The following is a 27,632-nucleotide window of genomic DNA, read 5'->3' as shown; positions in this document are numbered from 1 at the left end:
GTTGGGTTTTTCTCTGTATCTATGAAGCGCCTTGAGGCGACTTTTGTTGTGATTTGGCGCTATATAAATAAAATTGAATTGAAATTGAATTGAATGAACGAGTGACATGTTGATCCAGGCCTCAACATCAAATCCGTCTGGATTACTCACCAGACGATCCAATAACTTTTATTCGAGTTCGACGGTGATCCTTGAAATCCTTATATCCATTAATGAAGGATTATTCCTTTGTCCACGGAAAGGTTTTTTACTTTGTGTAGTGGCAATTCCTTTACTTTTGAATGATCAAACGTCCCACAACTTAAAGTCCACAAGCCACTGCTGCACTGAGGTAATATTTCGTACGCAGGCAAAAGAAGTCCACTGTCCAAACCTTTTAGTTGAAAGTTTTGGTTTTGGTTTATTTATCCATCTTGGTAAGCAATAAAAAGATCCTTCCTGTTGCTTCTCCTGCTCTGATAAAAAACCATAGGCCCACCCCAATGCATGCTGGTCCTGTACCAGTCTCTTTATTTATAGAAACGAAATGGCCCTACAGCTCTTACTGACTAATTTAACAAAATAACAACAAACAAAACAAATCATTTAAAACAAAATATTAACCGACAAATAAACCCCAAAATATAAGTAAACTAACAACAAACTTTAACTAATTTCACAAAAAAAATAAAATAAAGAACAAATAGCTCCAACACTCATAGTGGACAGAAATTATTTTTTGGAGAGGCACAAATAATTTGTGTGGCATCAGATTTGATGCAGAACGGCTGATTGTTCTGTAAATATTTTATAATGTTTGTTTAAAAAAAAATCCCTTAGCAGCATTTTTAGATAAACAGCTGCAAAATCTTTGTTGTTTGCAATACTCAGTAACTTTTTTGAAGAAGTAACTATATAATTAATTGCCCAGCATTGGTCTTTATATATTGTATTTTGCAGTTACAAAGTTTCAAAGTGGTGATCCATGAGAGTCCTGTAGACGAGCAGCAGCACAATCCTGCATTGCAACTGCAAACTGCCAACAGCATGTTTTTAAGAAAAATCAAACAAATTTTCCTTCAAGATCATTTTAGAGTTTTTAATTAGCTGCAGGATCCTTCTTCAGTGTGAGTGGAGAACAGCCAAGTCACCTCCTGTGATAAACCTCCACATGTACCACTGAAAACAGTTAAATTAGTTTGAATCAGAAATAATGGGTCAAACTACTTGTTCTGAGACCATTTCTTTATTTTTCACACCAAACTGTTTAATAAGATAAACTCTACACAGACTTCATCAAATATAACTAACACTTTAACATTATCAGGATTTCATAATACAAACTTCAAATCAACAAGAAAACAGCTGCAGAACATGTGGATCAAAATTCATTAAAAAAAACAACATGTGGACTTCAAGGACTAAATACACTAAAGTGAAAGGTGGAGAAAAAAATAGAGGTTTAACAGAATTTGAATTAAGTAATAGTCACCTGTGATCTTTAAAATGGTTCTGATGTGTGCTGCTGTTTTTAACTGTCATTTTAGCTTGTGCGGCTAATATTCAGGTGCGCTTTGTAGTCCGGGAAATACGGTAAGTAAAAGTAGTCACCTGTGATCTTTAAAATGGTTCTGATGTGTGCTGCTGTTTTTAACTTTCAACATTTCTTTGCTGCCACTGTGAATAAGATTGTGTTCTTTGCTTAATTGAATAAAGGTTACACAGCCTCACTGGTTCATCTTCTGGTACAAACTGGTATTACATGGAAGTACAGCCCAAAACCAGTTTAGCTTGAGTTTCTTTTTTTCTGGACATAACGTCACGGCAGGTGTTGTTTCAAAGCTGGTGGACAGATTTAGTTCATTTTTGAGGTTTTTAGAGCAACTGCTGTGAAAATATTTGTAGTTTTGGGAGAAAATGATTTAAGAGAAGATTTTACCTCAGCAAAAGATTAAATATGAATGAAGGATTGAAATTGCATATGCATATCTATACATGCAGCTTCCTAAATGTAACATTCAGGATTTTTCACTGCAGCCCCAGAAATCAGAGATGCCTCAGATCCAAGTGTGACATCAGCTGACACTCTTTACAGGAGATTCCATCTGAACTCTGTGGAGCCTGATCTCAAGGTTTTTAAGTCTGACCCTGAAACCAGAAGAGGATCTTTCTCTCTCTTCAGATTCATTGTGATCCAGTGATTTCAGTCCTGCATAATCAGGCTGATGTTTGCACAGAGCAGATAATGAAGTGAAGGTTTTTGCACATTGGTAACAGTGAAACAGTTTATTTACAGTGTGAAATCGTTTGTGTTCGGAGTATGAACTGAGATTCCTGAAGCTCTTGTCACACTGGTCACAGCTGAAGTTCACTTCCATGTGTGTACGTTCATGTTTGTTACGATGACCTGATTGTGAGAAGCTTTTGTCACAGTGTCTGCACTTGTATGGTGTCGCTCCTGCAGTGGTGAAGGATGACCCACACTGGTCATGTAGTTTTAATGTACTTGGTGTGTGGAAGCCCCTCCCACATTCTTTGCAGTAGTTCATTTTGTCTCCAGTGTGTCTACGTTGATGTGGTTTTAGGTCCCATTCGTGATTGGAGGTTTTTCCACAAAGGTTAAAGAGAAACGCTTGCCCACCACCACAGTGACGACAGGGTTGAGAAATGGATCAGTGTGCTTTGCTCCACTCCTAAACAAAGACATTGTATGTCAGGGAATTCCTTCAACAATTTTATCGTGAACGTCGCCTGAAATAAAAAGCATCTCTGCCAACGTCCAATTAAATTTTACAGTTTACACTATAAAACTCGGGTTACTTCTTCATTTTTCCAAACAATCAGGTTAAAATTACAAGATAAAAAATCAATACATGCTCACAGTAACTGCACTTCTAGAGTTACTTTCTGGAGTGGATCTGTTGGTGTTTTTTCAGCTGATTTGGAGCTTTAAAAGTCTTCTCACAGAGGTCATTTATAAGGTCTCTCCTCAATGTGTTGTTGTAACTGTGCATCTGTTGTAAACAGTTTCCCACACTGATCACAGCAGGAAACATCAATTCCAGTGTGAATCCGTAAGTGAATATTTCGGTACCGTTTGTCACTGAAACTTTTTCCACAAAAGTCGCAGCTGTACACGTTAATTCCAGAGCCTTACCACACAACTCACAGTTGTGTGCTTTAAATCAACTGTGGATCAGTTGGTGTTTTTTTAAGGTTCCAGACTGGGTAAAAGACTTTCCACACAACTCACAGCTGTAAGGTTTAAATCCACTGTGGATGAGTTGGTGCATTTTTAAGTTTCCACCCTCGGTAAAAGACTTTCCACACAAGTCACAGCTGTACGCTTTAACTCCACTGTGGAGGAGTTGGTGTCTTTTTAAGTTTCCAGCCTGGGTAAAAAACTTTCCACACAACTCACAGCTGTAAGGTTTAAATCCACTGTGGATGAGTTGGTGTGTTTTTAAGCTTCCACCCCCGGTAAAAGACTTTCCACACAAGTCACAGCTGTACGCTTTAACTCCACTGTGGATGAGTTGGTGTGTTTTCAAGCTTCCAGCCTCGGTAAAAGACTTTCCACACAAGTCACAGCTATACGCTTTAACTCCACTGTGGATGAGTTGGTGTGTTTTCAAGCTTCCAGCCTCGGTAAAAGACTTTCCACACAAGTCACAGCTATACGCTTTAACTCCACTGTGGATGAGTTGGTGTGTTTTTAAGTTTCCAGCCTGGGTAAAAGACTTTCCACACAAGTCACAGCTGTAAGGTTTAACTCCACTGTGGATGAGTTGGTGTCTTTTTAAGTCTCCAGCCCGGGTAAAAGACTTTCCACACAAGTCACAGCTGTACGCTTTAATTCCACTGTGGAAGAGTTGGTGAGTTTTTAAGTATCCAGCCCGGGTAAAATACTTTCCACACAAGTCACAGCTGTATGCTTTAACTCCACTGTGGAAGAGTTGGTGAGTTTTTAAGTCTCCAGCCAGGGTAAAATACTTCCCACACTCATCACAGCTGTAGGTTTTCTCTCCTTTTCTTCTGTGAGGTTTGTCGGCCTCCTGAGAGCGCTGACTTCTCACTCCATGTTGGTCCTGCAGTGACAGAGATACAAATAGAGGCAGTGAGTGAAATGCAGTCGTGGAACAAACTGAAACTCCCTCCATTGGTGGAATCAAACATGTCAACAAACACATTGTTGGTGTGTTTCCACCACCTTCTGGTGGCAGTATCACATTACAATGATGTGCTACAATGAGAGTTGTAATGAAAATGACATTATTGAAGAAATATTGATCAGCAGAGAAAATCTTTTACGCATAAGAAATTTCAAGTTCAACTGATGATATTGTTGTTTCAATGTGTGCTTATAAAATATGATCTTTGTATTTTCTTGTGACTTCTGTGGTTTCTGATTCGAATGTAGATTCTGTATATGTGACACCGGTGCGGAAAGGCTGAGTTTTATCTTTCTCTTATCTTCTTTCCACAGGTGATTTGTGTTTTTTAAAGGAAGGAAACCTTCCTCAAAACAGGCAGAGCAATGGAGCCGCCGAGGGAAAAGCACACGAAACAAAACTGTAGAATTAAAAATATAATTTATTATGTTTAAATAGTTAAAAATATAAAATGAATTAAAACAACCTTGGCCAAGGGAAGACACAATAAAAATCAATAACACACAACATTAAAAGTCCAGTGGAATCCACCACGGCCTAAAAGTCACAGAAAACTAAGAGGTCCAGCGTAGTATTAAAAGAGGGAAACCCAGCGGAGTCCTCGCCTTCCTCCCCGCATTCCACGTCCTGGTGCACTGAAGAAAGGGAGGGAGCGGCAGTCACTATTCCTTTGGCAGTTTACTTTATAAAAAGGATAAGTCAAAGACTTACCCGGGTGGGCAGAGCTCTCAACTCCGCCCGCCGCTTCCTCAAACTGCAATCGGCACCGCGGTCTCACTGCTTCTGTTCTCCCGCAGTGCACGAGCTGGCTCTTGTCGTTATTGCCACCAGACTGCCGCTACGCGTCCCTAGTCGCTGGTCATCTGCCTTTTTTTCCTCTGATCGTTTCCCCTTTCCAGTCGCTGGTAATCTCTCTTCCCAGTCACTGGTCGTCTGCTCCATCTGATCATCTCTACTCTCTGATCGTCTCTCGCTCTCCCCTCTGATCGTCTGTGTCTTTCCTCTGTCTGTCTCGCATTCTCCGTGTTACATTTTCGTTAAACACCGGCTCCAAACCTCTTATGTGTCCTTGAGCACTCTGTAAATTACCTTTTCTTTTCTCTCAGGTGTGTCCAATTAGTAAAAACGGGGGAAAAGGCGGAGTCTCTCCAGGACAATTTGCCGGCAACTAAAACATGCAAACTAAATAAAACACTGCACAAAAATATAACCAATGCATGCAATATAAAAAATAAATATGTACACTTCACATTAAAATACAGCACAGCAAAACAACGTCCGTCCTTCCCTGGATGACATATATATGGATGAGCCCAGGATGCAAAAGATAAACCTGCTGTTATCATGTTTTTAAAAACACACCAGCTTTCAGTAATATTGTAACTAGGGATGCAACGACACCCATTTTTCCAAACCGATACGATACCGATACTTGGATCTGAGTACTTGCAGATATTGAGTACAAAAACCGATACTTCTACCACACACAAGTTAAACTTAACCAGTAGTAAAGAAACGACCCCAGACAACTCTTTAACACAAACGAAACGTTTACTGAACACATCACAACACTTCCCTTTTTTAAACTCAAATAATATTCCAATTCCTTAACCAAATGAAATACACTGTACTGTATAAATGAAATAATTCCCTTTCAAATTATATTACACAACCCAACTTATGTTATCACCTTTTGGTAAGTGACTCACTAATATACACTCCAAAACACGTTATATAAATCCACTAAACACACAATATTCACACATGGGCCCCACACACACTCACATTCACACTTGTTGCAGGCCTGTTTGCTGCTCACGCCAGATGATGGAGAAAAATCCTCTTCTCCCCAGTAAGAGCACAAAAGTCTGACTTACAGTTCCGTTGCTCGGTAGGTCACCGTTCACCAGTCCCACACTAAATCCACTCCACGGTGGTGCGACCGTTGAAACAAAAAGTCACTTCACCCACACTCTGTTGCGAAGCTCTCACACGGTTAGCTTTCTAGTCACACACTCTTTTGTGCTAGTTAACCTCAGTAAAACTAGCCCAGTCTCTCACTTTGGTTCAGCTAACCTCGTGCATCTCTCTATGCCGTTCTCTTCTCCTCCTCCATTGCAACAGATACACAGGTCCCGTTTTATGATACCTTCACGGGCCTCCAGAAAATTAGAACTCTGAACAATATTTAAACTCCATTCAGAGTTACATACCATAAAATAATACTTTATGATTAACATAACAGTTTGATTGCTCTAATTACCTGTATTTACCTTGTGACATATTACAGGGCAAATTACATTCTGGGTACAGTTACATCACATAACATCAACTGTGAACACCTTATGTTACCGTGGCGTTTAAGTCCATGGGAATTATGAGTATCTACTCCCAAATTCCCATCCGGGCTACATTATTATCGGTTCATGGTATCGCTTAACTTTTACAAGTATGAGTACACACACATTTTACAGTATCGGCCCCGATACCAGTATCGGTGCATCCCTAATTGTAACTGTGATATTTTTCTCACCTTTTGTGTTGAAGTCATTGATTGTTTCCTCTGTAGTGGCTGAGCTGAGTCCAAATGGATGAAATTGTTCCTCCGTTGCACCACCAGACTCTTCTCCTCCTGTTAATCACCTGGGGGACACACGCACAGCAGGATTTGTAAAAAGAGTTTTGATAAACACAATGCTGGACAGCAATGCTGTCATGTACACAAATACTGTACAACAGCTTCTTGCCATTTTTTGTTTCTTTTTATAATTTAATATATAATAAGGCAATGACTTTCTGCAAACAGTATTTCTTATAACTCAGCAGTATACTGCATCATAAAACAATATCATTCATTCACAACAAGTCAGCAGTTTAATGTAATGCAAATCAGTTTAACTAATGGAATAGTTGTCAGCTTCTTCTAATTCAGGAGAATGATGCAAACTAAAACTACATAATAATTCACAATCTTTAATTAGGGGTATAACATGGCATAAAATAATATTATAATCTAACACTGTATAACTGATTTCAATTGAAAGCCTGCATGCGCTAGTACCTCTTGCCACGAGTTCCCAGAATTCGTTGCGGTTTTACCCCTGAGTGACGTCACATTTTCAATCTCTATTGGGCTTTGGAGCGTGATGTCACGGGGGTGGGCGTGGAAAGGATTTTGGCCCGATCCGCCATTTTGGGAGTCTAGCGCAAGTGAAAAGGGAGCGAAGTCACACACAACAGCCATGGTTCGTATTTGCTGTGTGGTCAGCTGCAATGTTCGATCACACAACCGGCAAGAGAATAAGCTTGAAAATGGTTTATCTTTTCATTCTTTCCCAACCTGGAAGCAACACGAGGCAGCTCGTGTATCGATGTTAGCAAAAAACTCAGGCGTCTAGCCTGGAGAGCAGCTGTGAGACGAGCTGACGTTCTCTTCCATCTCCAAATATCTGTTGGTGCTCCAGACATTTTCATTCCGGTAAGTTCTAATAATAATAATAATGGATTGGATTTATATAGCGCTTTTCTAGGCACCCAAAGCGCTTTACAATACCACTATTCATTCACTCTCACATTCATACACTGGTGGAGGCAGCTACAGTTGTAGCCAGCTACAGTTGTAGCCACAGCTGCCCTGGGGCAGACTGACAGAAGCGAGGCTGCCATATCGTGCCATCGGCCCCTCTGGCCAACACCAGTAGGCAATATGTTCATATCACTCTTTATAGCCTATTAGTTTTATTTTCTATGCGCTCTGAGCTCATAGCAAATTAGAACAAACATCCTACTGAGTGATTTTGCAGAACTACCTTCTATTTATAGAGTTGCTAATTATTTGGCATTATTGCAGCAAACCAGCCGATGAAATGGATGAAACATCATGACTGAGTTCCAGCACTACTCAAGGGACCTGCTTCCAACATACCACCATGCCAATCAGATTACTTCTTCCATGTGAGGGTGAAGAGGTGACCCTCCTGGATAAGATGGTGAAGGTTTGCTGCGTTTGGTGAACAGTGTGATAATAAAACCAGGGAAGAATAAAACCCGCTCCTGTTAAATACTCTTAAGTCTTGTGCTGTTAAATTTGCTGTATTTTTTCAAAAGATACAGTAAATAAAGTAATGTTAGTAGTGAATGATATCATGTAAACACTCATGATTTTGTGTAAACATTTTGTCATTTGTAAACTATAAAGGACATGGATTCTACACTGTTACTGATGTGATGTTCTATAAAGTGGTTTTAATAAAATTAAAAAAAGAGGCAAAAATTAGTTTGTTTCTTTATTCAACTTTTGAACAGTGGGACTCAGTCAGTATATATTCAGTAAATGCAAATTATTTACACGGCAGTGCACTACAGGCATAAATCTAGACCCCTAGATAAAACATGATGGGTCATTCCCACAACCCACAGCTTTACTGTGTTCCAGCAAAGTATCCAATAGCAGTGACAACTCCTCCACAGTAGCAGGTGGGATTTTTCTGCTTTGAGGACGGCTCCTTTTACCTGTCACTACAGATGGTCTGTTTATGTTTTGATCAAGAGCCTTTTTTTGGGCAGCTGAAGAGGAGAAGTCCATCTTATGGCCAACCTCTGGCTGTATCTTGGTCATATTACCCAGCAAAACCCAGTATGCAGGTTCATCTGTAACAGTCCTTGTGCCACAGATCAACACTGCTGCTTCTACATTAAACAGAAGAGCAGCGACATGGCTGCAGGTCTCTGCGACTCCGGCCATACAGCTGCAGTGGGCGGCTTCAACCTTCCCTGTGATGCTCACAGTGACCCATGGCTGCGATGCTGCAATTCAGTCTTTAAGAGTGCAGGACCTGAAACACACACAGACAAAGTTCATTTAAAGACAAGAACTAATGAGCCAAGGCCGACGTAAATGTGTTTAATCTACTTTATCATAAATGTAACAAAGTGTTTAGAAAGTTAGCACAAACATGTGATTTTTCATTTCTTTATGTGTCCATCTATAGAACGCTGCATGTTATAGTGTAAATCTGCCTGTTCTCTGTCAGAAACCTGCCTGCAGAAAATGAACCTAAAGTATGTAATGCAAGGATGTCATCACTTTAGAGATGGAGAAAGCATAAAGTGACAATTATGAATCACTTAATATGATAAGGAGATTCTGCAGGTCATTGATCAAAGTATAAAACTAAAATAAAATGTATTTTTAGTGACACAGGATACAAACATGGAAGCAAGATGTATAATTAGGATTATTTATAATAAATATGAATAGTGCAATTTCTTTAACCATAAAGAATAACAATCCTTCAGGACAATGTCACATCAATGCACTGAACTCACTATGTTATCCATCTAACAGCCTCCACATGTTCTCACTGTAATTTCCCCTCATGAATGAATTTATGCTGCACTAATCTGAATGTTTGCAGGGAAATCAAACGCATTTCACTCGCAGTACTCGAGCTGACTTACCTTTGTTTGAATGACGACTTGTACGCGCTGACTCCACAGACAAGGTCCGAAAATATGTCAGGCTACGTCAGTAGCGGTTGGTCTTCAGGGTTTCTACTCCACGGCCGTATTTCATACGGGTCCACATTTCCAATGCACGCTATTTTCTGCAAGTACCGCCGCTTCGCCTCTGGACGCAATCGGTCTCTATACAGTTCATTCTCTTTTAAGCTGCTTTTAAGCATCTTTCTTGTAGTCGTCGTTCCAACACAGTGTGTTTGTTTTGATTCGTAGACCCCGAAAACGACGCTGCGCTCCCACAATGCTTTGTGGCGTGACGTCAACTCCAAAGCCCTATGAAGTCCTAAAGGCTGATTGCCCTCCCCCACGCTTGTACCCGTGGCTTCCTGTCCTGAGGGATGGCTCTTCTCCTGCCCTGCGCCCTTTGTTCATATTCAAAGACTATTTTTCTGTATGTATTCTTACCCCATAGCAAGCGCCAGATTATAATGTTGCAGACAATCACAAACTCTACAGTCTGTCTAACTCCAGTGTATACCAAGCAATCTATTATTCTTAACAGCAACAACATAAACTGAACCCACATTAAAGTTAGCTCGGTGCTTACCTTTATATGAGCCCACAAACCGAGAGAAACTCCGTGATGAAGCTGAAAGTCTTAAGAAACAGATCAGGGAGCAGAGACCCACGTGGTTCACGCTGATCTCGGCTACGATCCAGGACACAAGGGTGTGCAGATCGATGCAGAAATTAATCCCAACGTTGGCAGTGGTATATGTTCCTGTAAGTTCACTACTTTACTCCCGTTTCATGAAAAAGCAGCTCTCTCTGCTCGACTCCTCTCCTGCACACACACTTTGCTCCGCCTCCTTTTCCGGCTCTGCTGTGATTTGTTGCTGTGCGGTCACGTGACTAAGCAGACCAACGTAACCATGTGGGGTGTTATTTCAAAAGTAGCGCCTATCTCCTTTTCCTAAGCTCTTTTTCTTGCCCTCGATGGAAACGTCATCGTGGGAAGGAGATTTGCTAAGGACTCAGGGAAAGAGAGGAGCGATGCTGAGAATTGGAACAGCTTTAGGCTGTATCCCAATTCAGGTTCTGCAGCCCTAAAGTACGCAGCCTTAACGGTCCAAAAGGGCCGCGTACTCAAAGACCGCTAAGGCCGGAAGTGCGAGGCTTGTGAAATGCCGGTCGAGCTCCGTCTCGCTGCCCAGGTTGCCTAGCAACCATGATACTAACCGCTGTAAACGTTTCATACAGCTTTGTTTGAGAGAAATGAAGGAGAACATATTTTGTTCATTTGTTTGTTTGTTTCTACACGAGCTTTGTGTGATTTAATAAGTATCTGAGGCTGAGACCACATGACTGTAAAACATGATTGTTGGGCTTCATTTCTGTACTGAACAGTCATTTTAAGATTAGCTAGTAAATAACAATTAGCTAATGTTGTTTATGAGACTAAAGTCAGTGTAAATATGATATGGCCATATATATATAATATTATAGTTATTATATTAATCATTATTAGTTATTACAGCAGTGAACTTGAACAATTCACGTGAACAATTCACTTTTATTGTCACATCACATGTGCAGGTACACTGGTACAGCACATGTGAGTGAACTCTGTGTCAAACACTGAGCTTCAGTAAAGATTCAAGTTTCAGTTATTTATATTTCCCATCACCATAAATCTTCACTCAAAGACAAGAATCTTTTACAGTGTATAAATACGTATAGATGTATCATATGTAAGAGACAAATATTGTTCATTTAATTTGTTGGCATTACTAAATTTGGCTCAATGCTTACATATATGTGCAAAATGAAAATGTACGAGCTGTGATAACTGTTTCTGATAAAATGAAGAGTAGACTGATATATGAAATATTCCTTTATTGGGTGAGAAAATCAGACCATGTCATAAATGCTTTAAGTCATACAGAATAGATATCAGAGCCTTAAACATGCTGACTTCTGCTAAATGGGTCAAACTGGGCAGAAAGTCTACAAACACATAACATCCTTATAGAATATGATGTAACATTATAGAAAACCCACAAAACGCTACGTCCAGATGAACAGATTCAACTTTTGGAGATTTACTTTGCTGGATGATTGAGAATGCATCAAGACGAAATATTGTTTGGTCTGGGTCTAAACAGAGTGCATTGTGTGCATAGCTGGATTGGCCATCGGACATACCGGGCATTTGCCCGGTGGGCCGCTGGCGATTTTTTGTCTTTATGGGCCGATGGATTTTTTTTATTTTTAGGAAGGGTATAGATAATGAAAGGTGTTGGATTGGCCAATTGGTCATGATCGACTCTGGGCTGGACCAATTACAGCCGAGGAGGCCGGATGCACCCTCCCCCTTGTTTAGCAATCACGTGATTTTCGCGCATTGCATGCCGGGAACTCGTGGCAAAACAATCCAAGTACCGCATCAAATGCAAGCGTTTGCAGCGCCGCAAAATGTTCATTCTCCGGTTCCAATACCTTCTTTTTTTTTCTTTGCCGCACAAAAAAGGAATGTACAAAACAAAAGGAGAACAATGCCGGTCCGTACAAAGACAGACTCGACGAAAAGACAAAGAAAAGATACGAGGAAAAAAATCAAAGGAGTGAAAGTGTCAGACCCTTACGAGCACACAGAGGGACAAAAGACATTAGCGTGCTGCCCAACTTTCACCACGCTCAGATTTATAATTATACGGTTCTTGGAGTGAGTGCATACACTCATGAAGTTTAGTAACTTCAGGTCACTGTAACAAGCCCAGGTACAGTTTACCGACGGATGGGTGCAGGACCTTGAAATGCACCGTGTAGAACGAAAGACCATCGTACGAACAAAGGTAAGTTTACCAGTCTCACAAATCGTCGTCATAAATACACATTCGTTAACCGTTTATTAATATAACCTTTGAGCTCAACGGTAATTAATTAGTGGAAATAATCTCTGGTAGCATTACAGAAATGTAGCAGTGACAATACAACCCGTTCTCACTCCCGACGCGTAAAATAATGACGATTTGTCACGTCCCTTAACTTCTCATGCTGACGCCTAAGGTACTGTAACGTTGGGTTGTGTTGTGTGGTTGAGAAGAGGCGGCAAAACACCTAGCAGGCTAGGCGGAAGGATACACACCCACACTGGTATCAGTAATCCACGGTGGTTCTTTAATACGCATTCTTCAGCAACCATATAAAAGCCCGGCTGAACGGCTGCGGCTCAACAACAAAATGCCCAGCGTTCATACAACCCAAGCGTTGCAAACAAAACAAAAAAAGGGTCTGGAAAAGAAAACATAAGTCCGTCCCTCGTTAAGCACGAGCGTGAAGGCACGTGTCCTCATAATCCCAGAGCGAGAGAGAGAGAGCGAGAGCAGTGGCACACACTGATGACACCATCAACCCTCGATTTGGGTGTCTTAACACTAACGTTTGTAATAGATTTAATCCATCATCGTTGGATTAAATGGCTAATGCTGCAGTAGCCACGTGTAGTCGTTACAAGTCGTTACAAGTCGCAAGCATGCTGACGGTAGCTGTGGCCATTTTTAAATACATTACACCGTTTCCGAGCTCAGTCACCTCTGTTTGTTTGAAGCTTTTATGAAAAAACAAACTTTGAAACACACATCAAGGTATTACTTTAAATATATGTATTTTTTACATACCTGCATTAGAATCAATCAGTTCCGCCTCATTTTCTTATTCTTATAAATGGGTCTCTCCGTTCTCCCATCATCCTTTGTGTTACCGCGCCAGATCCGCGGCCCCGAACCGTAGTAAGGAAACCTCTGGCAGTTACTTGACTCGCAGCCGGCAACAGCTTACTATACAGGTCAACTCCGCTAGCAAGAAGATCGAGGGAGGCGTAGGAAACTGCTTTACTGAACCTTTATTTCTCCTCCAAGGCACGAACACCGCGTACAGTGGGCTGAAACAGTTTACTCACAGCGGGCATCGCCGATACAACTTTGGCTGCCGAGGGAGTTATTATATTCCTTTTATTTACTTTCTCTTCGTCTCTTCTGTAGTTAACCGTTACTCTTCTTTTCCTTCTCCGCTCACCCTCACACACCCGACAGGCAGTTCCGCTACACACACCCGCATACATTTCCCATCAGGCTTCACCCTTAAAGGACCATGCCTGTAACACTACCCCCACTCTGGATGATAATTAAACCCTTAACATCATTCCAGCACATGAACCCCCCATTAACAAGGAAACATACAGCATTCGTGCCCCCAGTCCAAAAATGGCGATCCTTAGGATGGAACAATCTTGAAGTAGACAACTGTCCATATTTTAAGCACAAGAAAACATAGGATGTACAGGGTTCACTTTGAGGAGGGTGTAAGTCAATGTCCATATCCCGCCCTTCACATAGACAGTATTCATAAAGAAAGACATTAAGGCACTACAGCTGAACGTTTACCCCTATATCCAGCTTTACCTCATTAGTATAAACAGTTCAAACAATAACTTGCAGCCCGTCGACAGCCATGTTGCCAGGAAACAGCAAGACAAACAAGCCCAACAGTACACGTAAGAATAGCCCCCTGTAACAACTCAATTTACAACAGTCATATCACTTAACATATGTAACATGAACAATTTTTTTTTTTTTTTTTTTTAACTACTGAGCAGGGCAGCGATCCGCCTACACCCCGACTCAGTTAGGACATACTAGCCTAGTGACTGACCCAGTCACCAAACATGTCCGGCGCCCGCCGCACACGCTGTGGTCTGGAACGGGGTGTGGACCTGAAGGAAGGGTGCTGTTCTGGTCCTTCAGCCCCATCCACGTAAGGCTGAACAGGGCTGGCTGGCAACCCACTACCATCTCCTTGAGTGGGTGGCGGAGAGCCAGCTCTCAGGGAAGCACCAGTATCTGGTTGATCTGCCCCAGCTGGGGTCTCCCACAAGTCGAAGGGGCCGAAATCAATGTCAGCATCGCTTTCGTCGAGCGCTGGAGGAGGCACCTCGGTGGGTGCTGCCTGGTCGGAGTCTTGGAAGACCCAGCTGTTGTCCAGCGGCGTTCTTGAGTGATAAGGCTTGAGTCTGTCGTGATGAACCACTTTAGCCTTTGCTCGGGGCCCCTTTTTAATGCAGTAGACTAAATCATCCAACAGGCCCACTACGAAGTAGGGGCCCTCATAGGAAGGCAGAAACTTGCGAACCTTGTGCCGCACTCTCTTGGTCCCTTTGATCAGATGCCACACTGCAGCGCCGACTGGATACTGAACTTGGCAGATATTCTTATCGTACTGTTTCTTAGCGCGCTCAACAGATTTCCCGAGAGCCTCCCGTGCCAGTTGGTGGGAAAGCTCCAGCCTTTCCCTGAGTTGCACCACATACTGTGGTGTAGTGCAGTTGGGGGTGTCGTCGGCCGGCAGACCCGCGACCAGGTCAATAGGCTCGGTTATCTCTCGGCCCAGAAGCATCATGTTTGGGGTCAATCCTGTGGAACTGTGCTTAGTTGCCCGATAAGCCATGACAGCATAGGGAATCATTATATCCCAGTCCCAGTGGCAGCGCTCCGCGGTGGTGGCTAAGGCCTTCTGCAGGGTAGCATTAAAACGCTCTACCTGGCCATCGGACTGTGGATGAAAGGGCGTGGTGCGTGTCTTTTTGATTCCGAACAGTTCACACATCCCCTGGAACACAGCCGACTCAAAGTTGGTGCCCTGGTCGCTATGCAGAGACTGTGGGGCTCCATATCTACATACCCACTCCGCAACAACCTTTCCTGCCACCGTGGGCGCTTGTGCATCGGGGACTGGATAAGCCTCCACCCACTTGCTGAAGTAGTCTTGTACCACCAATATGAATCGGTTATGCCTTTCTGTTTCGTTCAACGGTCCCATCAGATCGACTGCAATCCTCTCCATGGGGGCGCCAACACGTACCGTGCCCATCGCTGCCTGGGGGGTTTTTGGGGGCCGCGCCCTTTCAGCACAACTGGTGCAAGTGCGGCACCACAGGGTCACATCATCTTTCATGTTGTACCAGTAGTACCTATTCTTCAAGCGTGCCAGGGTCCTTTCTGCCCCAAAGTGGCCACCCACTGGGCCATCGTGCATCTGCTGCATTACGGAGTGATGATAGGCGTGAGGCAGAAGGATTTGGGGGAAAAACACATTACTTTCTGTACAGTGGAATTTCCTCACCAGCACTCCATCTTTTAGGTACAGTCTCTTCCACTGCGCCCAGTAGGCTTTGGTTGCGGGGCTGCATGCCGCTACATCGGCCCAGACGGGCCGACCTTCCCCTTTTTCCTTCCATTCCCAAACTGGGCCTATATCCACATCGTTCTTCTGGCTAGCCAAGAGCTGTTCTGGGGTCCAGCCACTGAACAAGCTAGTGTGATGGGACTCATCCACCCGGTGGATATTTGGGCAGGTGTCGTGGCTACTACTGGAACAACAGTCCACTGCTGCTACGGGTGCACACTCTGGTTCTGCTACCCGGCTTTTCCCATCGGTACCATCAGGCCCCACTACCCCCACTGGGGGCTGCCCTGGGGGGGTCATGCTGGTACCACAGTCCTCTAAGTTACACTGCACACCTTTATGCTCGAACCGGTCGCTGTTGATGGTGGGCTCTGGGAGTGTGCACGGGCATGAAGCGCGGCAGGGTCTCCTGGAAAGTGCATCCGCATTCTGGTGGTTTTTCCCAGGTCGGTGCAGCACCTGGAAGTTATACTCTGCCAGCTTCTCCAACCAGCGGGCCAGCTGGCCCTCGGGCTCCCTCAGCCTGGTCAGCCAGCGGAGGCTGCTATGGTCAGTCCGGACAGTGAACGGCCTACCCAGCAGGTACTGTCTGAAGTGGGAAGTGAACGCCACAACCGCCAGAAGCTCTCGCCTGGTCGTACAATAGTTTTGTTCGGTAGCCGACAGCCGCCTGCTCCCATAGGCCAAGACCCGCTCTTCGCCCCCTTGCACTTGGGAGAGAATCGCTCCAATCCCACAATTGCTGGCATCAGTGTCGAGGAAGAAGTCACCCTGGTCCAGTGGGTAACCCAGGACAGGGGCTGCCGTAAGCCGTCTTTTTAATTCCTGGAATGCTCCCTGGCAGTCGGCAGTCCAGTTAAAACGGGCATACTTCTTAGTGAGTTCGTGGAGGGGTTTAGCCACTGTGGCAAAGTCCTCCACGAACCGGCGGTAGTATGAGGCTAAGCCAACAAACTGACGCACTTCTGTGACGGTCCGCGGTGCAGGCCAGTCCGTCACCTGCTGGACTTTCTGGGGGTCCGTGGAAATACCTCCAGCAGAGATGATATGGCCCAGATAGGCCACCTGCTCCCGAAACAGGCAGCATTTAGATGGCTTCAGTTTTAGGTTGGCTCCACGCAATCTGATGAACACTTGCTCGAGCCGCTCCAGCATCTGGGTGCTATCCTGGCCCAGGACAATGATGTCATCTAGGTACACTAGGCATGTCTCCCACTGCAGCCCAGCCAGGACTCTGTCCATAAGCCTTTGGAATGTGGCCGGTGCGTTGCACAGTCCAAACGGCATCACATTCCACTCGAACAATCCCTTACGGGTACAAAATGCAGCTGCTTTTCGGGCTCTGGGGGTCATCTCTACCTGCCAGTACCCTGAAGTCAGGTCTAGTGTACTGAAGTACTTGGCAGTAGAAAGCGTGTCAAGGGTGTCCTGGATGCGTGGCAGGGGATAAGCGTCTTTAAGGGTTCGCTCATTTAGTGGTCTATAGTCCACGCATAGTCTGGGACTCTGGTCCTTCTTCTTCACCATCACAATTGGAGCAGCCCAGCCGCTATTGCTAGGTTGAGCTAGCCCAGCCTCCAAGCTCTGCTGTACTTGCTGGTCGGCCGCTATTTGTTTGTCCCCTGCCATCCTGCGCGGCGGGTGCTTAACTGGTGGCCCTGGCGTGGTCAGGATGTCATGCTGGACAACACCAGTGCGACCAAGGTCATTCGGGCCAGTGGAGAAGACATCACTGTAGGACCTCAGCAGGCCTGCCAGATCGTAGCGGGCAACGTGAGTCAAACCGGGGCTGCTCTCGGCGTAAAGGGCCTGCAAATGGCTTGGTACAGAAGCAGGGGGAGTACCATTAAGTTCGAGGGCTGCCAGGACCCTTGGTGGGCGACCCCCCGATCCCTCCAGGACCTGCACGGGCTGAAGAACCCCTGCCACGGCACCACGCTTTAAGGTGACAGCTGCGGCCCCAGGGTTAAAGACTCTGATTGGGATGCTAGAGGGTTTACTAGGTTGCACAACTGCGTGAGCTACCAGTACTTGGTGCTTCTCCACAAAGCCCTTTGTAGGGCTTAGCATCATGTCTCTATGGGCGGCACAGTGGGAGCTGGAAAACCCGGGGACCACATACTCGCAGCCTGGTTCCAAAACCGTAGTGCGTGCCACCCTAACAACAAGCACCTGGGGTCGAGGGCCCACGCCAGAACATGGTATCTTTTCATTAAACAGGGTTATCTCTTGGCGGCCGTAGTCTAAGCAAGCGCACGATTGTTGCAGGAAAGGGTGCCCCAGAATAACTTCAGTGCCTTCAGCCATGTCGGCCAAAAGAAAGTCTACATTTTCAACACCGCTCCCCACCTGTACAGGCAGGATGACCTCGCCCAGAACGGCCAATCCCTCTGGACCAATGCCTTGTAGAGTCTGAGCAATGGATGCCTGCACCTGAGGTCTTGACTCTGCGGGGATGGTGTTAAAATAGTGGAGGGGCAGCACATTCCGCCGTGCACCAGAATCCAGCAAGGCCCGTATTTCCCGTCCCTGTATTGCTATCTGGACACACATCACATCTTGGCCTCCGTTGTGGAACACTGTGCCTGGGTCAGGGGCTGGGCCTCTAGCAGCTTTTACAGGCTTTTGGGCAGGTGAGCGAGGAGAGGGGCAGTTCCTCTGTAGATGTCCTATGCCGGAGCAGTTATGGCAAACAGCCTCCTTCCTGCTTGACCTGTTAGATGTGCTCCAGCTTTGGCGCCCACGCTGGATAGGTCTTTGGGCCCTCTCCGGTGGTTCATAACTTAGCATATGAACACTCTCCCGTAATGCAGCTGTTCGGGTCCCCTGTGCTGTAGAGACTCGTGGCCCTGGCTGCATAAGCTGTGTGACTGCCCTGGCGGCCCTTTTCGTTGTCTCGAACCTGTGGGCGATTTCATAGGCTCTTGCCAGGGTGCGTGGTTGTTCTTCCAACAATTTCTGGACCATTTCAGCATCTGCCAAAGCATTAGTGAAGATCTCTACAGCAATGCAGTCCTGCTCCAGCTCGGAGCGGTTGGCATACACAATGGAAACCTTCTCGTATATATCATCTCTGAGGGTGTGCAGGGCCTCACCTGGTTTCCGGATTCTCTGCCGTAGCTCAATGCCAATGGCTGCTGCATGCTCTGAACATGGCCCATAGGCAGCCTCCACCTCCTCCACAATCCTCTGGTAACTCCAGCGAGCAGATTTGGGGTTTTTGTGGATTATGGCTCCAGCTGCGCCCCTCAGGCTGAATCTCAGTTGGACAGCCATGGTGTTCTCCGTCCAGCAGTTGGCCTTTGCACAGGTCTCGAACTGATAGAGAAAGTCTTTCCATGACCCTGACCCATCGAAATGGTCTGGTTGTAATGTGGGAATTTTCTCCTTGCCCCTCGTCTGTCCATCAGCACTACAATCTGCAAAACCCCCGTCTTGCACTACACCAGGAAAACAGCCGCGTGGCCCTGGCATGGCTTGTTTTGAACTGTGACCCTGGTCATGCTTGCAAAGCCCACACCCCCCATCTGGTGCTGGTATTGCCATGCGAGTTGTTGGGGAAAAATAGCCCTGAGCTGGCATTTCATAGCTGTACTGCGCAGGTTGGGGTATACCCGGCATAATGTGTAGCTTCGCTGGCTCAGTAAACGGCGTTTTTCTAGGGACACTGCAGGTACAGTTCATGGCGGTGAATGGCTGGCTGCATGGCCGAGATGTAACAATCCGAGGTGGGTGATCATGCGAGCCATGCTGTCCCACTGTGAGCGGTGTAGATGCAGTGTTACCAGGGCCTCCGCAGTCTGAGCACTGCAACTGCTTAAACTCACTGCACACTGCATTCTGCTTCGCTATTGGTGTTAAGAAAGGGTTGGTGTGAGCTGAAGGTGGCGGGGTGAGATGCCATGCAGCCTCAAACTCCGTCGTATAGACTGCTGCTATGCTCGCCGCTGGCGTTAACTCTATGTCCGTGATGAAGGGGTTGCTGCTGTGGATTCTATTGTTTACATAAGTGGCACGGTCCACATTAGCTGTGCCACTCTCTGGGGTTTCTGGCAAAAATGGGTTGCTGCTCTTACTGAAGTACATTCCCATGCCATCCCCTTCAGCATCTCTCGGAGCCGCCATTTTCTCTGTCGTCCGAGGGAAAAGAGAAAAAGAAAGTTCGCTCCCTCTCTCTCGGCGCTTTGCGGAGTTTTATCCCGGACGAGCCCCCAGTGTTACCGCGCCAGATCCGCGGCCCCGAACCGTAGTAAGGAAACCTCTGGCAGTTACTTGACTCGCAGCCGGCAACAGCTTACTATACAGGTCAACTCCGCTAGCAAGAAGATCGAGGGAGGCGTAGGAAACTGCTTTACTGAACCTTTATTTCTCCTCCAAGGCACGAACACCGCGTACAGTGGGCTGAAACAGTTTACTCACAGCGGGCATCGCCGATACAACTTTGGCTGCCGAGGGAGTTATTATATTCCTTTTATTAACTTTCTCTTCGTCTCTTCTGTAGTTAACCGTTACTCTTCTTTTCCTTCTCCGCTCACCCTCACACACCCGACAGGCAGTTCCGCTACACACACCCGCATACATTTCCCATCAGGCTTCACCCTTAAAGGACCATGCCTGTAACATTTGCTTACACAGGTTGCGTCTGATTGGTTGGAGCTGAGCGACATCCAAAACTAACAGGAGTGGTGAATGAATCTATAAATGTGTTTTACGTGTGAAATGAAAATAATAAACCTAACAAAGGATTATGTACGTTAAATCTGCGCACTTTCAGATCGTGAATCAGTTTGGAAAACACTGTGTGATGGCCACAACATGAAGCGATTTTATTGTTGAATTATCAGTGATACTTTCACGTGTTTTTGTTGAGAAATGTTAACGATGTCATTACAAGAAAGCATTAAATAAGGGAGAAAAACCCGTTGGCGGAGAGGGTCCTCGGTTCTCCAGTTAGATTGTGCTTCACAGCGTCATGTTTCGCCGTGACGGGGTTATTATTGGAGTAAATGGATGGCTGGCGCCTCTGCTCGAAGCGTCTCTGATCGCCGTGAGCGGGTTCATATTGGAATGAATTGACAACCCACAGCATCACATAAAAACGTGGAAGGGTACTGTAACAGCCGTTATGGTGTGGTGTCCCTTTAAAGGACTTGTGTGCTGCAAAATACCCTCACATGGTGCGTAAAGCAGTTTTTGCGCTAAGAGTTCTGCTAGCTCTTTACAAACTGATGATGCTAACGTTAATTGCTAACGTTAACTGGAGCGCCAAGACTGAAAATCATTTGAGTTGCGTTAGTTATGTGTTTATGTCACTGAGTTCTGCAAAAATCTCTTTCCTCTTTAGCTTGAAAATGAGTGATTCAGAGGATCCCGAGCTGGAGGAAGAGCTTCAGGCTGCTGACGAACTCCTTCAAGATATGCAGGTAACATTTTTAGTGGAAACAGTTGTTAAAGAGGGAACACGCTTGTCTAATATTTTGTACGGAGTAAACGTTATGTTATTTGAATTTATTTTTAAAGTTTATGTCAAATTAAGTTGGTTAACTTAAGATGTTTGATAATCTTTGCTTTAATCATAGACTGTATTTTAGGTGTTCCCTTTTTTCCTTGTTAATTGCGTAGAATGATGCACGGAGTGAACCTCAGCCAAGACCAGTGCGCTGGAAAAAACGTGACAGACAGGGAGATTTTATTCCTCAAAGACCATCAACCAGTCGAAGTACTAGTTGCATGCCACGTGGTCAGTGTTCACGCAACCATTGATTTTATCTCACAACTTGTTTTCACCAAAGAATTTCAGTAAGTAAATATTCTTCATCCCCCCCCCCTCAGTGTCCAGAGAGCAGCATCAATGTCCACGTGAAGAACCTAGTTATGTTGCCAGTGTCAACCCAACAAAAGGTACTTTACCTTCTTGTATATATTGTGATTTCTGTTTACTTTTATATTTGTTGTTATAGTTGAGTTAGGCAGGGCTTTTGTGGAGTCCTAAGAAACATACTGCCTAGAGTGTTTTTCACTTTGTGGAAGAGTTTCTTCCTTTCTTTATATTTTTTTCTGTATAGTGTATGGAACTGAGGTGCTTCGTCAGGAGCTCCTTCAGTTGTTGGAGGATGGAGAAGAGGACGCAGCCATGACTTGTGAGACGTCGTGTGAGTCAGCTGCTACTCACTGGGCGATCAGAAATATGGTGTCCTTGCAAAAGTGGAAAGAGGCCAGGCCTTGTCTTATAGACAATATGTTAGCTACTCTGGATCCACAGTCACACCGTGTGTGTCAGTGTGGCAAACAAGTAGTTGTGAGGTGTCTGGACTGCCTGCCTCTTCCATTCCTTTGTGCTGACTGTGATATTGCAGTTCACACACGCTTTGTCCTGCACAACAGAGAGGCAGTAACAGGAGGGTTTTTGCAGCCTTCATCAGAGTTTCACAAGCCAATAGGTACGGTTTTTAAGTCTTATGCATTTCTTGCTATGTACTATGAGTGGGTGCTGTTATTGTATATTTATTGTGTATCAGTTAATTTCTAATTCTTTTTATATATATTGTGTGTTTTAATGTTAGTTCGGCTGTTGCCTGTGCAAAGGCCAGACCATGTGTGTGACTGCCCAGCAGGTAACGTTGAGGTTTCACCCGGTGCAATTGTGGCTCTTGTAACCATAAATGGTAAGTTGCCCTTTTGTCACACACTACATACACAATAGATGTGTTTGGAGGTTTTATTGCAAATTGTGCATTGCTATCTTGGTTTGAATTACCCTCGGCCCGCAGTATATGTGGGCACCTGTCAAAGGTCATTTGGATTTACCAGACCGATTTGAAAACAACATGAAAAAAATGAATGCTTTGAGCCATGACTGAATTTATCCTTATCCTTTCTAAAGGCCGTTATAACCTTACACTACCAGTGGTGAGCTGCACCAGCTGTGGCCTAATGTGGTCCCCCTCAGTTAAGGACATCCTGGGTAGTGGATATTGGCCTGGCACCTTAAATTTCTGCACCCTGTTTTCAATGGATGTCTTTCAGTCTTTCTATGACATTAAGAAGGCTGCACCAGGGATGTCACTTAAGGCATTTGTCAAAATGCTGGATGAACGAACAGCCCATTTTGGAAGGGTGGGTTTCTAAATTTGCTAAGTTTAAGGAAATTGTGCAAATCAATGTTTATGATGACTGTCCTTGAATATTCTGTTGTATGTCCTCTATGTAAAAGAATGGTCGAATATCAGCTGATGCCTTCAGTAAAAGTTTCTTGGAGTGGAGTGCTGTAAAGTTTGAGGTGGACAGGATGTGCAAGGAGCCATGCTTTAGCTGCCCTGCCTGCACTCCAGACATGCTCGCCGTCTCAGTTGATGGAAACCGCAAGCTTTATCGCTTTCAATCAAATGCAAGGTACGTTATGCATTGTGGACATAAATCAAATATGGATTTGTACAAAAATGTATTTTAATGTTTCTTTTCAAACAACTGTCACTGTGTTCGTTCAGCACTTCAGAGCAGGGGAACTTTGAAGGTGTCTTCATTGAAAAAGATGAGGAAGTTGCTGAGTTTGTGAAATACATCCAGAGACACACAAATCATGTAAGATACACATATGCGTTAATCTTGTTAAAATGATGTTAATGCCGTAACCATATACACATACGTGTGTGTGCATGTGTGTGTGTGTGTGTGTGTGTGTGTGTGTGTGTGTAGACATATATGGATGGGTCGATATTTTTTTTATTTTTCTCTTGGTGTTGTCGTAATACTATTTACTTTACTTTATCTTAATGTTTACTTAATTTTGTCACCATGTGTATTTAAAAAAAACAACATGATTTTTATTTTGTGTTATCAGTGCTGTCCTGGGGAGATATGAGGTCTCGTGTGACTTAAGGCTAATTCAGCTAATTGTTATGCATTTGTTTTAAAAAGTTTGTCCGTGATAGGGCTTAATCATGCCATGTCTTTTATGTTAAAATCTTTGAGTGTATAGGTCCCGGGGAAAGGGTTGTGCGGATCTTCATCTTGGACTGCAGCAAAGGAGTCGTCCAAAAAGTCCACTGGGAAGTTGGATGAGGAGGGCATGGAAATAGCTGTTTGTCGCCACGGAGTCCTCTTAGCTGCATTGAACATGTTTCGAGGGGAGATCTTTGCTTACCCCCTTTTTCTCCAGAGGAAGTTGGCAGCTAGCGTCCCAGGACATATTACGTTCCTTTGCTCCGATGTGGCCTGTAAATATTTCCCCTATTTAACCAAGGTGGCTCAGCAGTGCCCTGAGCTGAGGAACCTCTTGTCAATGCGTCCTTTTCTCTCCGTCATGCATGCAAAGGCTCACACTTGGAAATGCGAGGTATACTGCAGCTTGTAGTTTTGGATTAGTTTGAGACATTTTGTTATAAGGTTGAATGAATTCAGCAGTCATGTATTGTGACCTCCTTTCTATAGATCAAATGGGGAGGTGCATTTCAGGATGGGGCCGGTTCAACAGTTGGAGAAGAGGTGGAACAAGTAAACAGTTTCCTGTCTAGGGCGGCCATCACAACGAAGTACATGTCTAAAGCAGGTATGTGTCCATGTCTGAGATTCCACTCAGTCTCCTGCTCATTAATTCTTATTTGTATACTAACTGAAATGCAGGGCGAACAGACATGCTGACCCTCCTGGCTTTGGGGTGGAACAAAAGGAAAGTGGAACAACTGGGCCGCACTTTGAGCCAGCGATATCTAAAGGTCATTTTTTTCAACACCCATTTTAATGTGTGTGGTAATGGGGGGGAAACACCAGTACTCTTTTAATGTCAACATGAATGACATTTATGAATGCATTCTTAGATCATAAGGATCCTTAGAGAACAAGTGGAGAGCCTGAATGCGACCAGAAATGAGCTGGGTGTGGATGACGACACGCTGCAGCAATGGGTGGCCGATGTGCAGAAATGGGCTGAAGGTGAGTCTTAATATAATGCACTCGTATATAACAACAGGACCCACCATGGCCTCATTAAAGAACTTAGAGTTAAGATCTTTCTGACAGTGTCAACAAACAATGAAAAATAAGCCTTGTAAAAGCAAATTTATGGCAGAGTTGTTGCGTTTCATCAAATTGGATAGAACCTGGGTTGAAATGATATCGTACTAGTTGGTTTTATAAACCTGAACACCAACATACTTGTTATCTCATGATTATCATGAGATAGCAGCACATGAAGGCTCCAGATGTCTTATAATGAATGTCATCAAGTCAGTGATCACAGAGTCCACTGTAGTTTGGTGACTGTTACTCATCCTGTATTCTGATTAATATTCCTCTCACTTAGAAAGTGATCAAACTGATGGCAGCCTTGGAGCGTTGCAGGCACGAATAGAGGAGCTTGTCGTCATCATCAGAGTGCGAACACAAAGTCTTTACAGACAAAATGGTGTCACAGTTTCTTTGAAACGGACCGTTTGATACTTAGTTTGTACAGCTTGTGCAGCTACTTTGTAAACAGAATAAAATCAGATCCAGGTTTGTTTAAGCTGGATGTGATTTGTTCTAGCAAACAAATTGATGAGTGTAGATTAAAATGTAACTATATCAGAATCAGAATCAGAAAGGGGTTTATTGCCAAATGTTGAGCAGGTTTACAACATTAGGAAATTGCTGCGGTGCTTCAGTGCAAACATACTGTCATAAATTGCAATTAAATGGACATGAAAAAATAAAAGTAGGAATAAGAATTAAAAGTGCTACGTAGAAAGATATGTGCATGAGATATACATGAGATATATACATGAGATAAGAATTAAGAGTGCTCCGTAGAAGGATATATGCATGAGATATACATGAGATATATACATGAGAATAAGAATTAAAAGTGCTGCGTAGAAAGATATATACATGAGTGCAGGTGGTGATCAGTGCCAAACATGGAATGATGCAGTGACACAGCGTAGGGTCATGTGTTAGTGGTGGGAACAGTCATATGGTTATTGTTCATGAGTCCGACAGCAGAGGGGAAGAAACTGTTCTTATGGCGAGAGGTTCTGGTGCGAATGGACCGGAGCCTCCTGCCTGAGGGGAGCAGGTCAAACAGACTGTGTCCAGGGTGAGAAGGGTCAGCTGAGATCCGAGCTGCACGCCGCAATGTCCTGGAGGTGTACAGGTCCTGCAAAGATGGGAGTCTGCAGCCAATCACCTTCTCAGCAGAGCGCACAACACGCTGCAGTCTCTGTTTGTCCCTGATAGTGGCTCCAGCGTACCACACGGTGATGGAGGAGGTGAGGATGGCTCGATGATTGCAGTGTAGAACTGCATCATCGTCCGTGTTGGCAGGTTGAATTTCTTCAGCTGCCTCAGGAAGTACATCCTCTGCTGGGCTGAGGATGTACTTCCTTCCTTCACATAATATACATCATGTGAAGGTGTGAATTTTTTATGATTATTTACAGATAGCAACAAGAGGCGACACAGAATTCGCAAGGTCATCTTAGTTGAGAAGAAACGCTTGGCGGCTGCTGTTGACGACTACAACAAGCTCGCTGAACCAACAAAGCAAATCGTATCCAGTGATGCCCTCGTGCAGACCGACGTTTGGCCCTGGCAGAGCACAAGTGAACGTAAGCTCTTGATTTATAAATATCCTTTTTAAACAAACTCCCAGTATCTGAGCAGTAGTTGAATGTTTTGTTCTTGAATCATAATATGCTGCTATGTTTTCCCATCTGATGTTGTTAAACTGTAGCTGCTGCTGACCTCCGGACAAAGAGAAAGGTCTTTGAGAAGGTGATGGCTGTGAGGCGCCTGAGAGAGGAGGAGATGATCCTTTGCAGGGAGATGCGGCATCACTGGACAGTGTTGCGAATGCGTTCTGTGGTGTTGGGGACAATCTCCTCAGACTGTAAGCACTTTATTTATTTATTAATTTTTTGATGAATCGATTGAAAATAAGAGCAGATGCTAAAGTCTTACTGGATCTTTTACCTATATCTAGATTGCTAGCTAACACTGCCTTCCCCCTTTTAAAAAAATGTTTAATTACAGCATCCTAATTCCTTGTGTTTATGAGGTGAGGTTTTTTTTTTGTTTTTGTTTTTTTTTACTTTTCTCATATTTATTTGTTTTGTTCTTTTTACAGCCTCCTTTGTTGGCATGTCGGAGGATGCACAGAAGGGACTCTGTAGCCTGGTTTTAAAAAAACAAAGTGAACTGAAAGCTGAAATGCTCAAAGTAAAGGACGTGTACAAGAGAATCCTCAGCCACCAACCACTCCTGGAAATGGACTCGGAGGAGGACATTCCAGACGATGCCACTGAGAGTGATTTGAGCACTTCTGATGAAGACTGATTGTGTCATCATTGATGTTATGTTTGGTAAAATAAAAAGTTAATCACATCTCTGTTCAATGTGATTTTTCAACAGACATTTTACATTTTGAGAAGTAAAATGGAATTTCCTTGGTGCAGTTGTTTACCCTGAATCATTATTTCCCATCTAATTTAATGACTAGTGTACATGTTCAGATATAACATAATTCTTATAACATAATTTAATTCATGGGATGCTTTCTGGACTGCTCAAATTATCACAAAATTTAAAAGCACCAGGCAGCACACTCACAAGTAAATTTTTTGTTCAGTGTTTTGTCGAAGAAATCAACAAGTACAATTGAGATGTTTGCTGTAGTGATGTGTTTGTTAAGAAGCATGCCAGCACACTGGTGAACTGACAGTCCCAGAATGCACCCGAGCCATTGACTCACCCCAGAGCAAATGAAATTGCTTATCTAGAAAGACAACCGTCATCAAAGAAGAA

At 44.2% G+C, this 27,632-nt stretch overlaps 1 protein-coding gene and 1 long non-coding RNA gene across 6 annotated transcripts; one reads left to right on the top strand and one right to left on the bottom strand.

Annotated features, from left to right (window-relative positions):
* Window positions 1-2,048: 2,048 nt before the first annotated feature.
* Window positions 2,049-10,482, bottom strand: LOC309702894. The gene is made up of 3 exons (XR_014275782.1): window positions 10,219-10,482; window positions 6,685-6,794; window positions 2,049-4,067 (listed from the first exon to the last, which is right to left on the bottom strand). It is a non-coding gene; the product is annotated as an uncharacterized lncRNA (long non-coding RNA).
* A 2,132-nt stretch (window positions 10,483-12,614) lies between these two features.
* Window positions 12,615-25,929, top strand: LOC309693651 (uncharacterized protein). 5 transcript variants are annotated; one of them, XM_082513075.1, is made up of 12 exons: window positions 12,615-12,680; window positions 21,687-21,755; window positions 21,920-22,294; window positions 22,418-22,519; window positions 22,738-22,970; window positions 23,068-23,246; window positions 23,342-23,435; window positions 23,833-24,189; window positions 24,285-24,402; window positions 24,477-24,568; window positions 24,671-24,785; window positions 25,156-25,929. In XM_082513075.1, the coding sequence occupies exons 3-12, from the start codon at window positions 21,988-21,990 to the stop codon at window positions 25,287-25,289; spliced, it is 1,731 nt and encodes a 576-aa protein (XP_082369201.1). In that variant the 5' UTR covers window positions 12,615-12,680; window positions 21,687-21,755; window positions 21,920-21,987; the 3' UTR covers window positions 25,290-25,929. The 5 variants fall into 5 exon arrangements, with proteins under 5 accessions (XP_082369201.1, XP_082369199.1, XP_082369200.1 ...); XM_082513073.1 differs by lacking the exon at window positions 12,615-12,680 and adding an exon at window positions 21,015-21,594 and having other exon boundaries at window positions 25,156-25,919; XM_082513074.1 differs by lacking the exon at window positions 12,615-12,680 and adding an exon at window positions 21,016-21,573 and having other exon boundaries at window positions 25,156-25,919.
* Window positions 25,930-27,632: the final 1,703 nt, after the last annotated feature.

This window comes from Aulonocara stuartgranti (genome assembly GCF_965226115.1).
Source record: "Aulonocara stuartgranti genome assembly, chromosome: 3".
Classification (NCBI taxonomy): Eukaryota; Metazoa; Chordata; class Actinopteri; order Cichliformes; family Cichlidae; genus Aulonocara; species Aulonocara stuartgranti.
Note: the sequence above shows the minus strand (reverse complement) of the source record. Positions and strands in the feature narration are given on the sequence as shown.

Coding starts and splice junctions, on each gene's coding strand:
- LOC309693651 (XM_082513073.1), top strand. Junction 23,436..23,832: donor TCCAGAGACACACAAATCAT/GTAAGATACACA, acceptor TTGAGTGTATAG/GTCCCGGGGAAAGGGTTGTG. Junction 24,403..24,476: donor GAAGTACATGTCTAAAGCAG/GTATGTGTCCAT, acceptor ACTGAAATGCAG/GGCGAACAGACATGCTGACC.